At 47.4% G+C, this 13,672-nt stretch overlaps 1 protein-coding gene across 3 annotated transcripts in view; it reads left to right on the forward strand.

Moving 5' to 3' along the window:
- Window positions 1-13,672, forward strand: part of RERE (arginine-glutamic acid dipeptide repeats) — a 160,928-nt gene that overhangs the window by 41,512 nt on the left and 105,744 nt on the right. For all 3 annotated transcript variants that reach the window (XM_058039268.1, XM_058039269.1, XM_058039267.1), the window contains exon 2: window positions 13,088-13,564. In XM_058039268.1, the coding sequence (XP_057895251.1) occupies window positions 13,234-13,564 (331 nt within the window). In that variant the 5' untranslated portion in view covers window positions 13,088-13,233. The remainder of the gene's footprint in view (window positions 1-13,087; window positions 13,565-13,672) is intronic.

A 13,672-nucleotide genomic window follows, 5' to 3' on the forward strand; every position in this document is an offset into this window, starting at 1 on the left:
TGAAAGGAAACTTGGTTTAATTAGTCTTCTGTGAATGGATATCACTTTCATTTTCGTGAGATGACAATACAGTGTGAAATAACAAATCTGGAATGTGTTCGTACTGGGACCTAAAAGTTTAGATACTTGCATGTTTTTCATCCCTTATTTTTCCCTTTCTTTTTTAAAGTGAGCTGACAGTAAAAAGCTGTGATTAGGTAAACCTTCTACTGAAAGCAACCAGTTTTGGTGTAGATAATTGCTGCGTCTGTAACACCAATTTTGTACATGAAATACATTTTGTCTTAAATGCTGATTTGAATTTTCTTGAGACTAGCAAGAAAAATTGCCTTGGTTTTGGCAGTGTTTCCTCGGTGAATCTGCTTATTTGTAGAGATCAGAATTACTTGTTTTTCTGAAATAAAACTGGGATTTTGCTAATAGGCAGTAAGTGTTCCAGCAGCATCTGCAGTTCTGTCCTTGCTGTGGGAAGTTCTCTGCATTTCTGGTCCTGCCCACAGCAGGTTTTTAATGCCAGGCACAAATTGAACCTGTGGTTTTTGCTGTTGAGAAGTTTCCTGATGAGCACAGTGAGATCAGTGTGGGAATGACTGAGCCATAACATGAGTCAATACAATTCAAGCACTTAAGGTTGGGGACTTCTTTCCCTGAGTTTGACATAGTAACAGATCCCTACAGAATTTATTCTTCCAAGCAGTCAAAACACACCGTATTTGCTCCTTTTCCTATTGAAATCTAACAAAGAAGCCAAAAATCAGATTTCCATTTCCTGCTAATAAAGCTATTCCTTCGAGATTAGAGCTGGGGATGGATTTTTATATATATATGGCAGTTCCTGCTTAATAATTGAATGTTCTTTGGTGTCTTGCGTGCTGATGTGTGAGAGTACCTGAGACAGAGCTGATTTGCCCTGTGTGTTTAATATCAGACTTAAACTGGAGCCCCAGCCCGGGCTTGCAGTTAGAACTGGTATTAAAGAGTTAAGAGCAGCCCAGGTTATGGGGCTGTGGGGAAGCCATTGCCCTTTCCCAGTGCAATAAAGCAATTGTGAGATGGGTGCAGGCTGTTTGCACGTTCTGGTGCCTCTGGAGCAGGAATTGCATCGTCCCCTTTGTGCTGAGCTCACCCTCTGCACATTCAGAGCATGTTCAGCATTTGCCTCTTGCAGCTGGAGCCGCTCAGCAGCGCTCAGAACCCAAACGGTGCCATCTGTTTGTGCGGGGTTTTCAGATCCTGGGTTTCACCTTGGCTCTGCCGCCTGCCAGGGGAGCTCAGGGTGTTCTGGGTTGGATGGGAGGGATGCAGGAGCTGCAGGGCTCTTACAGCTTCATCCCTTGGTGTTTCTGTGCCCTGACACGAGCTAAAAAACCAGTCCTGATGCTCAGTTTGGAACTCAGGTAGCAAGTGACCAATGCTCCCGTGAAGGCTTTAAGATTAAAATAAAAATTAAGGTTTAGTCTTTAGTGCAAAAAAAATGAGATCTGTGGTTTGAATTATTGTAGTGACTATAATAATGTGAAAAATAAATATAGCTCTGATTTTAAATCAAACTAGGCCTGATTTACCTTGAGGTTGGGGTTGCACTGGAATTTAGGAGGGTTGGAACCCTGTGTGCCACGTCAGGTTTGTCCTCTGGTACCTGCATTTGCCCTAGGAGGATGTACAAGATGTACACCTCCATGGGGTGGTAAAAGCTGTTCCTGTGGATTTTTAGGGCATGGAGTCAGCAATATAAATGGGAATGCAGCTAAACATGCACATGCTGAACTTTACACTTGGCCTTTTTTACCAAACACTGCTGTATAAAGTTCTGTTCTGGCACAAAACCTGATTGGATCCATGTTTGTGGCAGGGCTCCTCTCTTCTCAGGGCTTGCTGTGGCATCCGAGGTGCCAGAGGAAAATATAAAAATATAAAAATATAACCCTTGTTCTGCTCGCTCCTGTGGGACTCCACAGTGCTTTAGGGTTGCAGGAGGTGACAGAGTCCTGGCAGGGAAATTGTTCAGTGCTCATCACTCAGCTGGAGTGCAGAGAGTTGCTGGGGATGGATTAGAAGCGCTGTGTGTCAGGTTAATAAAATTCAGGGCTTCTTCCGCTCTGTGATCCCCACTGGGATGGATGTGGAGATGCTGTGGCTCTCATGGGACAGCCTTTCCATGGAAGTTAAAATGTTCCACCTGTTCTTCTTGGCCACATGAACAAGTGCTTCAGCCCTGGAGAATGAGGAGTAAAAAATAAATAATAAAAACTTCCTTGTGGTTATCCTATGGAGAGGGTTGAAATTCCCCTGCCTCTTCCAGCCCAAGCGGTGCTCATGACAATTTCAGTTTATTTCTGTTTTGAAGCGTGATGTGTGAGGAAGATAGTGGTTATGGTAGGGGATTTTTTTGTCTAGATTTATACGGGGATTTTTTCTTAGAACTCTTGCTGTGGTTTTTGCTTTGTTTGGGGTTTTTGCTTTGATGTGTTGTTTTCTGGAGGTTTTGGTTTGGTGGGGATTTTTTTTTTGTCCCCTCTCCAAAAAGGCTGTTATGGGAGGGTTTATTTAAAACTGAGCAGCGGGTGTGGAGTTGTCCCTGTCGGGGAAGCATGGACAAAGAAATAATACACACAGCACTAGTGGGAGATAATGAAAAGTTTCTCATTTGGCTGTTGGGCTGAGAGCTTGAGAAATACCCTTCTGAAAGTTTCTCTTTTCTTGGTCTTATCCATACCATTAGATACTAAAATGCTCTACGTTACTTCTTATTTCATGTTTTGAATAAAGAGCAGCAGATAACTTTGAGAACAGCTCTGAAATGTCACTTGTAGCCAAGTTCATTCCGATTCAAAGGCCAGATCAGCATATGTGAGGAGCAGTCAGGGTAATGAATGTGAGCAGAGCTGTGTGTGTTATCTCGGGGGAGAGGCTGGAGGAGGCAGGATCGGCTGCCTGATCCCTCAGTGCTGCCTGCGTTTCATCAGCTCCCACTTGCTCGGGCAGCTGGCACCAGTGGATTTTCCTGTGGGGCTTTGGAGGTGGCTCTGGAGTCGGCCCTGATGGGGTTTGTGTTTGAGAGCCCAGGGCATCCTCAGTGCTGTTCTTCAGCTGCTCCTGTTCGTGTGCAGGGATGGGAACTTCGCAGGCAGGAGCCTTCAAAGCCGAGCTTTTACAGGGAAAAACACTTCAGTGCATCACGCCCCTAATAAATCGTGTGGTTTGTTTTGCTGTCTTTGGCTCCTGAGGGATCACAGGTTTCATTTGGAAGAACAAGGAGCTAGGGTAACCCCAGTTTGTTACTGTGGGAATGAAGAAGGTTTTGAAAGGGTTTCCTTGGTCAGAGATGGATCAAACACTGCTCTGCTCAGTTCATGGTGCTCTGCTCAGTCTGTGTCTGCTCCACTGCAGGCTGCAGGTTGCTTTATTAAACATTTAATGTTGTCCAGAGCTGTTAGTGGTGTCTAACCTTAAAGCTTCACCTTGAAAACAGAGTCAGGAGTTTCATATTGCTTCATTTCAGGACAATAGCCTCCATTTGGAGAGTGTTTTCAGTATGAGACATGGCTTGTGTGATCTTCATTTGCATGCCATGGAGTATTAGTGTGTCATCATGAGAGCTGGGAAGGTTTTCCTTTTTTTCCCCAATTTTATTTATATTTATTTGTATTTTATATGTGTGCAAGGCCACAAACCCAAACTGCTGCCACAGGACCTGTGCCACGTGCCGGTTTTGCTGGTGGCAAGTGATGGGGTGTGCTGGTACCACAGCAAGAGCAAGGCCACCCATTTCATGTGTAGCTTAGTGGTTATTTGCATTGGTTATTCTGTGCTTAATGGCTTAAGGTCTTACTCTGCAGCCTTGTTCTCTCAGCAGCTTACAAGATGAGCCCGAATGCAGGATCCAGCTCGTGCTGCCCCACAGCTCCTGCCTGAGCACCCTGCAGTTCAGAGCCCTGCCAGCAGAAATGACATTAATGTCTGAAGCGTGACCACAGCCAGCAGTTATTTCATGCAGTGTTAAAGTATTTCCTCTTGCTGTAGATTAGAAGCAGATTAATCACTCGGAGCATTTCTTAATATTTTTTTTTTTCCTCTTCTCATGGAAGATGGGGCCAGTGCTGAAGCCCCTTGCAGTGGGTAGCTGGGCACTGATGGGGGGGGGGGGGAGGTCACTGCTGTAGCACAGGTGTTGCTGTTTGAACATAATTTTATAGAGTTGAAACACCCAAAGTGTGAGAGCTGACAGCTGGTCCTTAAAAAAAAATACTCTTAATATTAAAAATAGTGCTTAAAATGTGCTCAGGAACTCGGTTGTAGCCCAGGAGCAGTGATGTGGCTGCACAGAAGGTGAATTTTCAGTTGTCTTTGAAACCATGTTCTCTTTTTTTAGAAGGAACCTTTCTGACTTGCAGACAAGGCAAACCAGACTAGAGGGAAAAGGCTGTGAAAGTCAGTGCAGAGAGAAGCCATTGGAGGCTTTGGGGCACTGGAAATTGGGGTTTTTGTGGGGTTGGGCAGCGTGGGGCTCCTTTGGGAAGCTCACCTCGGGCAGTGGGATGTGTGAGAGACTCTGAGATGGAGTTCTGGGGTGAAAATATGTTGGAAGTCAAAGGCTGACATTGACAGCTTTGGTTTCTCTCACTTAAGGTCATGCAGGAGCTCATATGATCCCTGGAAACACAGAGCCCCTTTGCAAATACCTTCAACACGTGTTTGGAGCCCTGCAGCAGCAGCCCAGGGGCATGAGGAGCTCTCTGCTGCTGACCAGCTGCTTTTGCAGCAGTGCACCTCTGTCTGACAAGTTTGTGCTTACTCTTCTTGCCCAGGACAGTGTCTGTTTGCTTTCCAGATCATTTTCCTGCTGCCTCGTGGCACAACCTGCTCGTGCAGCAGAGATTACAGATCAGAGGTCAGCCTTGCCCAGCCAGGCTTTACTGCTTTAAATGCTGGATATTTCTGTGTTTGGGGTTTTAGTGCTTTAAATTCTGGGTGTTTCTGTGTGTGAGGATTTACTGCTCTGAATACTGGATATTTGTGTTTTCTGTGCGTGCAGGAAAGGAAGGCAGGTGTAATTGAATCCATCTCAGTTGTTAAGGCTCTGAGCTGATGAGGAACAGGCTCTAATGTGAGACAGGGCTCAGGCCTGCATTTCACACATGAATAAGCACACTTAATCTCCTGATTAGAGCAGCCAGGCTGTGCCCTGGGCTGGGCAGCAGCTCTGACGTCCGCTCTGTCATTAACCAAAATAAGCTGCTCCTCGGAGAAATGAGACCGATGCTGAAATTAAAGGCAGCTTCTCCAGACAGAAATATCCTCTGTCCTCACGCTTATGCATCAGGTGGTTTAAAACAGTGGGCAAGAAGAAATGTCCTCCTAATATCTCCTGCTCATCCTGGTAACCTTGTGCCACCCTCTGCCCTTTGGCTGGGAGCAGGATTGCTTTGTTTCCTCTGCTGGGGAATTGTATGGGGCACGGCTCTAGTTAGTGTTTCAGATAGCCTCTAAATCTCAGGATGCTGCTTTCTTTAGCGAGAAACTGCTTTAATTATAGGCACGTTTCCCTGGGAGTGTCTGGCCAGGCAGCTCGTGGCGGAGCCCACCCTGCAGTTACTCTTCCCTTTTGAGAAGCTCAGATGCACAAGTGTGTCTGCAGTTAAATAAAACACTCATGTGGCTGAGGAGCAGAGGTTTTGTCTTTCCTGCTCAAAGGGGTTTTCCAAAAATAACCTGATCTAGTTCTCTTTGGGGTGATTTAAATAACTATGGTTTGGAGCTTTCTGGAGGATGAAAGGATTGCAGGGGGACAGCTGAGTGTTCAGCCATTTAAAAATGAAACATCCAAATGAGAAAAGCTCAGCTAAAAACATGCAGGGAGGGACAGTTTGGTAGATATTTGTAGACATGTTCCAGAGATGGAGGCACCAAAATAAAATTTAGAATGGAACCAGGAATTAGTTGGGAGTTGGAGATGAGTTGCACTTGCAGAGCAGCAATGGGCTGGTTCTATAAACACCCACAAGTGAATGTGGTCAGTGTCGTGCAGAATTCATTTTTGTCTTAAAATAAGTGACCTGCAGGCAGCAAAGGGTGATGCCCTGGTGGCCTCAATAATCAGACATGCCATAAAACCAGGCTGTTCTAGGAGGGACACGTGGTTCTGTTCCATGGAAGGATTCCTTCCTGTTACCATTGGCTTGGCTGTTACTGTGTGCCAGGGATTTCTCTTTATGCTTTGATTTCTGTGTTGGTATTTCCCAGAGCTGAATTTACAGCACTTTGGAATGTTTTTATTTCACCTATTATAGTAACAATACTGCAGACTTCTCTTTTTTTTGCCACAGACTTGCCTGTCAGGAAATCAATCTGCATGCTTTTTCAGGGTTTACCCTTGTTGCTTCTCAAAGTCTGTCTATCTGTTCAAAATAATTTGCTGTAGAACAACAAGGTTTTGTTCAACTTTTTTTTTTCCCCCCCTGTTTTAAGTGTTGTTAAGCAGCCTCATAATGCAGATGTTTTCATGGCTCCAAATGACTTCAGGTTCCCCAGATAATTGTTTTTGTTTTAACAGCAGCTTCTGCAGGTCCTGTGGGCCTGTTCTCCCCTAACAGGGGAGTTATCCTGCAGTATAGCAGGGAGTTATCCCACATTACAGGGTCATTTTTTAAAGTTCTGGTTTTTAATGGTGTGATGGGATGGCTGCTCCACATTACTCAGCCCTGTGTTGTGGTAATCACTTCCATTAAGGCTGAATGGCTGCAGAGCAGGGTAAATACCCTGCTCATATTTATTGTCTGCTGTGAGTACAGAGGCCATTAAAGCAGATCTGAGATGACAGGAGGGGCTCAGAGCAGCCACTTCAGGGCTTGGATCAGCGCTGTGGGCTGGGAGTGAGGGCTGTGCTGCCCTCCTGGCCCTGCAGCTGGGCTCTCCCTGCCCTGGGTCACCCCAAACTCGTTTGGGGAGGCTGCCCTCAGTGCTCTGAGTGTGTCACAGCTGGGTTTGGGGAGCCTGCCCACAGTGCTCTGAGTGTGTGTGTGTGTGTGTCACAGCTGGGTTTGGGGAGCCTGCCCACTGTGCTCTGAGTGTGTGTGTGTGTGTGTCACAGCTGGGTTTGGGGAGCCTGCCCTCAGTGCTCTGAGTGTGTGTGTGTGTCACAGCTGGGTTTGGGGAGCCTGCCCTCAGTGCTCTGAGTGTGTGTGTGTGTGTGTGTGTGTGTGTGTGTGTGTGTGTGTGTGTGTGTCACAGCTGGGTTTGGGGAGCCTGCCCACAGTGCTCTGAGTGTGTGTGTCTGTCACAGCTGGGTTTGGGGAGGCTGCCCACAGTGCTCTGAGTGTGTGTGTGTGTGTGTGTGTGTGTGTGTGTGTGTGTGTCACAGCTGGGTTTGGGGAGGCTGCCCACTGTGCTCTGAGTGTGTGTGTGTGTGTGTGTGTCACAGCAGGGTTTGGGGAGCCTGCCCACAGTGCTCTGAGTGTGTGTGTGTGTGTGTGTCACAGCTGGGTTTGGGGAGGCTGCCCACTGTGCTCTGAGTGTGTGTGTGTGTGTGTGTGTCACAGCTGGGTTTGGGGAGGCTGCCCACTGTGCTCTGAGTGTGTGTGTGTGTGTGTGTGTGTGTCACAGCTGGGTTTGGGGAGGCTGCCCTCAGTGCTCTGAGTGTGTGTGTGTGTCACAGCTGGGTTTGGGGAGCCTGCCCTCAGTGCTCTGAGTGTGTGTGTGTGTCACAGCTGGGTTTGGGGAGCCTGCCCACAGTGCTCTGAGTGTGTGTGTGTGTGTGTGTGTCACAGCTGGGTTTGGGGAGCCTGCCCACAGTGCTCTGAGTGTGTGTGTGTGTCACAGCTGGGTTTGGGGAGCCTGCCCTCAGTGCTCTGAGTGTGTGTGTGTGTCACAGCTGGGTTTGGGGAGCCTGCCCACAGTGCTCTGAGTGTGTGTGTGTGTCACAGCCAGGTGACACCTGAGCAGCAGCCCTGTCCCTGTGTGTGTGCAGCAGCCCTGCTGTTCTGCCTTCCTCACCAGGCACTAATGGCACAGAAAGCCTGCCTAATTGATCTGCTAATTCTGGCAGGGCAGAGTCTTTCTAAGGCTGCATTGATTTTATGTTGTTGCTCTCGAGCCAGTGTGCAGAGAGGATGTGGCTTATTTGGGGTGACATTCCTTTCATGGCAGCCTGTGTGTAAAACTGTCCAAAGGCAGGTGGTGGCACTTCACTGTTGTGGATGTGGTGCAGAAATTGCCCATCCATTTCTGGGGGAGCTAGGAGCTGAAATGTTCACCCCAAACCTCACCCCAGCCCTTCAGTCTGCCCTGTGCTCAAAGCTGACTCCTGTAGAATTTCACTGCCAGTCCTCACTGAATTCCTGACCTCTCACAAATGGAAACTTGTTCTGCTTGTCCTGCCTGTGCCCATGAGAATAACACAAAGGGAAACGTTGCTTTGCTGTCTTGGCTCCTTAAAAATCCTCAGGATTGCCTGGGCTTCCCTGGCAGTTCTCTCTTCCTTGAGAGGGTGACTGCAGACACAGTGACAGCAATAGCCTGGCACTGTTCTCCATTAAGTGCAGGGACGTTTGTGCTGGGGGAAGTCTTGCTTTGCCTGTTCCTTTGAGTTGTGTAGCATCTTCTCTCATTCCTTAGAGCTGTGTAGCATCAGGGTTGTGTTGAAGGAAGTGCCTTAGGATCCTCTCTGAGGTGTCATCCTGCCTGTCTGGAGTGTCCCCGCAGTGTCCCCCTGGCCCTGGGTGATGCCACGGTGCCTGGAATGTGCAGGGGAGCTGAGCCCTGGCTCAGAAACGTGAGATCTCGTGTTTGCTGCGCTCAGGTCAGGCTGGGTAAACAGCAGAGGGGCAGCAGAGGTCACAGCCTGTCATGGGAAACACCTGGAGCTGTGTCCTGCAGTGGCACTGACCTGCCAGGGGCTGCCCCTGCCCTGGGGATGGTGGGCACAGAGCACAAAGGGAACAAACACCCTTTGATTCACGTGCTGACACGGCTCACGGGGGCTGGGGATGTCAAATGGAACCCACAGTGACCAGGGCTGGCTTCGTGCTATAAACCCCAAACAGGAGATAAGGGAGACACCTGATAAGGGGCACATCAATCACTGGAGAGACTCCTAAGGGCTTTTTAAGACTTTAAGCAAATCTTTTTTCCCAGGAGGGTCCCAGACTTGTCCCCTGAGCATTCCAGTATAGGCAGTGAGACCTCCTGCCACCAGCAGGATTGGCACAGAGGAAAATGAACATTTTTACTGACTTGGGCATTAGTGTTATGGGGAAAATGCTTTGTGTGTGTCTGTGTACTGCTGGCAGGGAGAGATCTGCATTTTGGCTCTGTGTGTGATGATTGGTTGGAAAATTCTATAGATAAACCCAGCAGGATCTGGAATTTCAAAGTTGGGTGAGTGTCTTTAGTAACACCTCACCCAAACAGTGAAAAACTGTGCAAGAATAGTGGGGTAAAACCCTTGCTGTACTCCCTTTTCCTTTTTTCTCACTTTCCCCCTTTTCCCTCCCCTCCTCTGCTGTGTCTGGGTTTGCCCTGCTGGGTGTGTTGCTGGCAGTGGAGGTGATGGATGGACCCTGGAGTGGGAATATTCTGAGGGATGTCCCCATGACACTTGATGCCCTTGTCCCTCAATATCTGCAGCTCCTGTTTGCCCTGGCAGGCAGAGATAGGGGAGGAATGTGGGAGAAAGTTGATAACAGATGTTCCAGTCTCCCCTGAGAGCTGGAGGTTAAAGGTGTGTGCCTGCCCTGCAGCTGATGGGCTTCAGCAGGGTGGGCTGGGTGCAAATTCCCAAATTCCCCTGCTCTGAGCTCCTGGATTCCTCCTGCAGTTCAGCTCTGCTTCCATTCTAATTTGTGTCATTTCTCACAAATGATCTCAGATGATCTCAGGGCTTTTCTTAAAGCAGTTTTTAAAACCCTATAAACATATGGGGAAACCTTTATGGGCTGTTTTCTCTCTCTCTTTCTTTTTTTTTTTTTTTTTTTTTTGGGATTTTAATCCCTCGCACTTAACCTGAGTTAAAATTCTCCCTTGACATCAAAATTAGAAAAGCTCTGTGGCAGGAACTCTAGCAGTGGCAGCACATAGTTCCTTTAATCTGGCATTTGCTGCAAACAGTGCCTTTTTATCTGGCAATATGAGACTAAAGGCTTACAGAAGAATGGTCCTGTTGTGTTTATTAAGACTGGTAACACATGACCAAACAAATCCTGTTAAAAGATTTATTTATCTGTCTAGCTTAAATGAGAAAAAGGAGCTCTTCTCCATATTTTTAGTTGCCCTGCATTCTCAGATGCCTTCCTGTTGCTACAGTCTCGTAGCATTTCTGGTAGAGTTGCCTTCACATTGTCTGTAAAACCTGACTCTTTAATTCTGGCTAAGAGGTTTAAGTGCTTAACGTGCAGGGTGGTGCTATATGTGCCTTTTGCTCTGGCAGGGCTTTCCAGGTGTCCAGACAGAACAACTGTGAGCAGGTCACTTGTGGAGCAGCAAAGTCCTCCTCTCCAGGCTGGGACTGGAGTGTGAGAAGGGTTTTGTGGCTGTAAAAAAGGTTGAAATTTTAATTTGAGCTAGATTTAAAATGCTGGGGGTGGGTGGGGAAATGAACCAGGTGAATATGGGGTAATGATCAGTTGAAAATAATGATTATGAACTTGTGCACTTGAGATTATTAGATGAAGTTAAAGGTTAAATTGTGCCTGCTGGATTTCTCCAAAGTCCTGGTGGGAAATTCTTGCTTCCTCATCACTGGAAACCTGAGCATTTTAACATAGACAAAAGTAGTCAGTGCTTCATGGTGATGTTATTTAATCCTGCCAAATCTTTTGAAGTTGAGTATTTGGAGTGAAATCGACTTGGAAACGTGAGATATTTATGTAGGAAAGCAATGGCTGTGAAAATTATTTTTTATGGGATCCCTGAAATGGGAGCTGGGAGGAAGTGGCCATTGGAGTGGAAATTTCACAGCTGAGCAGGCTGAGCAAAGTGTGGCACACACTGCCTCTTGCACAGCCCTCCAGTAAACGAAATAATCTGAACGTGGTGTTTGTTTATTCAGCGTTACTCCTCTGTGCAGAACTGTGTTGTGCAAAGAAAACAAGCCCAGGAAAAGGATCCCCATAGTAATTGTAATAAAAGCACTGCAGGATTTGTGTGGAGTGTTTCACCAGCAGGCTGACAGGGTTTGCTGTGCTCCAGCCTCAGGACAGGCTCCACTGCTGCAAACTGCTGCGCTTGACATTTACTCAAAAATGAAAGTTTGGCAAGGAGCAGCCTGCACTGCAATTGTGGCTTTCTCAGAGTTGTTTGCACAGCTCTGGCTCCTTGAGACGTACACAATGTGAGGTGGAGCTCAGAGTGTTTCAGATGCAGGGAAAATAAACATGGATGCATTATCTGTCAGTTACTGATCAACTTTTGTATTTGTCCTTAAGACAGGAACTTTAAAATCATTTTGCATTCAAGTTTAAAGGTGTGGGGTGGTTGGCACCTTCTTAGCTCCTCATCCTGAGGCTTCAAGGAGAAGCCCTGGAGCTGGCCAGGTTTCAAACCTGCTCCTTCTGTCATTTACTACATCCTCAATAATGAAATGGTGACTGATGGGGATTTTTTAAATTAGAAATGATTTAAAGGAAAAAAACGGACATTTTGCACTTGCCAGTCCAAGGAAGGTGCTTGTGCTGCAGCTGTGCCACAAGAGGGGTGTGATCCTTTCCCTGAGGTGATTTTTGTATGAGCAGCAATAGGAATACCCCGAGCTCTGCTGCTGGGAAATTCCCTCCCTCTGGAAGTGCAGGAGGTTTGTCCTGGATCCCTGCAGGCTCACTGAGGTGTTTTCCTCTGCCATCAGTTCCATCCCATGCCCTGGGAGCTGTCAGAGCAAACAGCATCATTGCCTACCTGCCTTCATCTCCTTCCTGAGCCCAGGCACAGCCTCACTGCAGCAGCAATTTGTCCTTTCTGTTTGTTTCTGTCCTTTCTGTTTGTCTGTCTCTCTGTTTGTCTCTCCTGTTTGTCTCCCGTGCTGCTCCCTCTGCTCCAGGAGCAGCAGGGACAGGAACATTGAGGGCTGAGACCTGTGTAGGACTGAAGGAATTTCCCGTGCACGGGATCAGGGACTCCTCAGCTGACTTCTCAAAAATCAAACCAGCCTTTTCCCCTCTCTGATGTGGTTTCAAAAGCCTAATGCATGAGCAATCAATGTTCTCAGGTCCCTGCCTTTCAGACATCCTACACTGTGGGCTAATTCTGAGTTGCACCACGTAGTAGCTTCCTGGAAACTGAGGAACTGGATGTGGGCAGATTCAGCATTATTGGTGAATTAGGGAAAAAAAAAAAAGATAATTTACCTTTGCGAGTTGAATGCTCCTTTTTGAAATATCCTCCTTTCATGACAGGTCCTGTTTTTATATATGGAAAAGCAGATTTCGTTAGTGCTGTTGTAACTACTGTGGTTTGGTTTGGTTTCAATTAATTAATTCCTGTAATCTGTGGATTACAGGTTAGCTCTATTTTTGGCAAAGCAGGGTAGGGGCAGGACTTGCTAACAGATTGCCCTGGAAGTGGCAGATGGCATCCCTTACCCTGTACCAGCTTTGTAGGGCATGGCTTGTGAGTGGTGCTGAGATGTGAAACAGCACTGCCATTTGCTGAACTCCCTCATTTGCTTCCAGAGGAGAGCTGGAGACTCTTCCTCTTTGCACTTGTCCTCTCTTAAATGTTTTATGGGGTTTGTTTCTGGCACTGGCACGCTCCCTGTTAGCTCCAGCTGTGAAGTGGTGCCTGTTCTCAGTGGGCACTGCCCATCACAGGAGTTATTACGTGTCTGCAGCGAGCTAATGAATTTTTTTAAGGAATTGAGGGATCTTTTTTGAGGGGTCTTTTTTGAGGATGGAGGTAGCTTCAAACATTTCACAGAAATGGTAACTTCAGTGTCTGGAAGTCTTCAAAAGGCTTTGTATTGTACTGTTTGTGCTTTCCACACCGAATTGCTTTAGGATGTGGGGTTTTGTTCGGTTTTAATTTTTATCTTAAGGAATTGAAGGAATTTGGAATACTAACATGGGCTTTTCCCCTCTTTGTCTCCCCTCGCCTCCCGAAGCTCCTTTTTGAAACGCCGGGGTTGCTGGAGTGGTTGAATTTTTCCTGGCTTTGCGTGAGAAATTCAGAAGACTGAAGCCCAGGCTCACTGTCTACCTTTCACGGAGGCCCAGCCGTGAGAGGACAGAAGAAGGCACGTGGCGAATCATGACGGCGGACAAGGAGAAGGACAAAGAGAAGGAGAAGGACAGGGACAGGGACCGGGAGCGGGACAAGGAGCGCGACAAGCGGGACAAGGCGCGCGAGAGCGAGAGCTCGCGGCCCCGGCGCAGCTGCACCCTCGAGGGCGGCGCCAAGAACTACGCCGAGAGCGAGCACAGCGAGGACGAGGACAACGACAACAACAGTGCCACCACCGAGGAGTCGGCCAAGAAGAGCAAGAAGAAGCCGCCCAAGAAGAAGTCGCGCTACGAGAGGACCGACAACGGCGAGATCACGTCCTTCATCACCGAGGATGACGTGGTCTACAGGCCTGGAGGTAAGGGGCAGCCTAAAGTTATATCATTGTAAAGTTACATCATCCTAAAGTTATATCATTGTAAAGTTACATCATCCTAAAGTTATATCATTGTAAAGTTACATCATC

The sequence above is a fragment of the Melospiza georgiana genome, chromosome 22 (assembly GCF_028018845.1).
Source record: "Melospiza georgiana isolate bMelGeo1 chromosome 22, bMelGeo1.pri, whole genome shotgun sequence".
NCBI classification, from domain to species: Eukaryota; Metazoa; Chordata; class Aves; order Passeriformes; family Passerellidae; genus Melospiza; species Melospiza georgiana.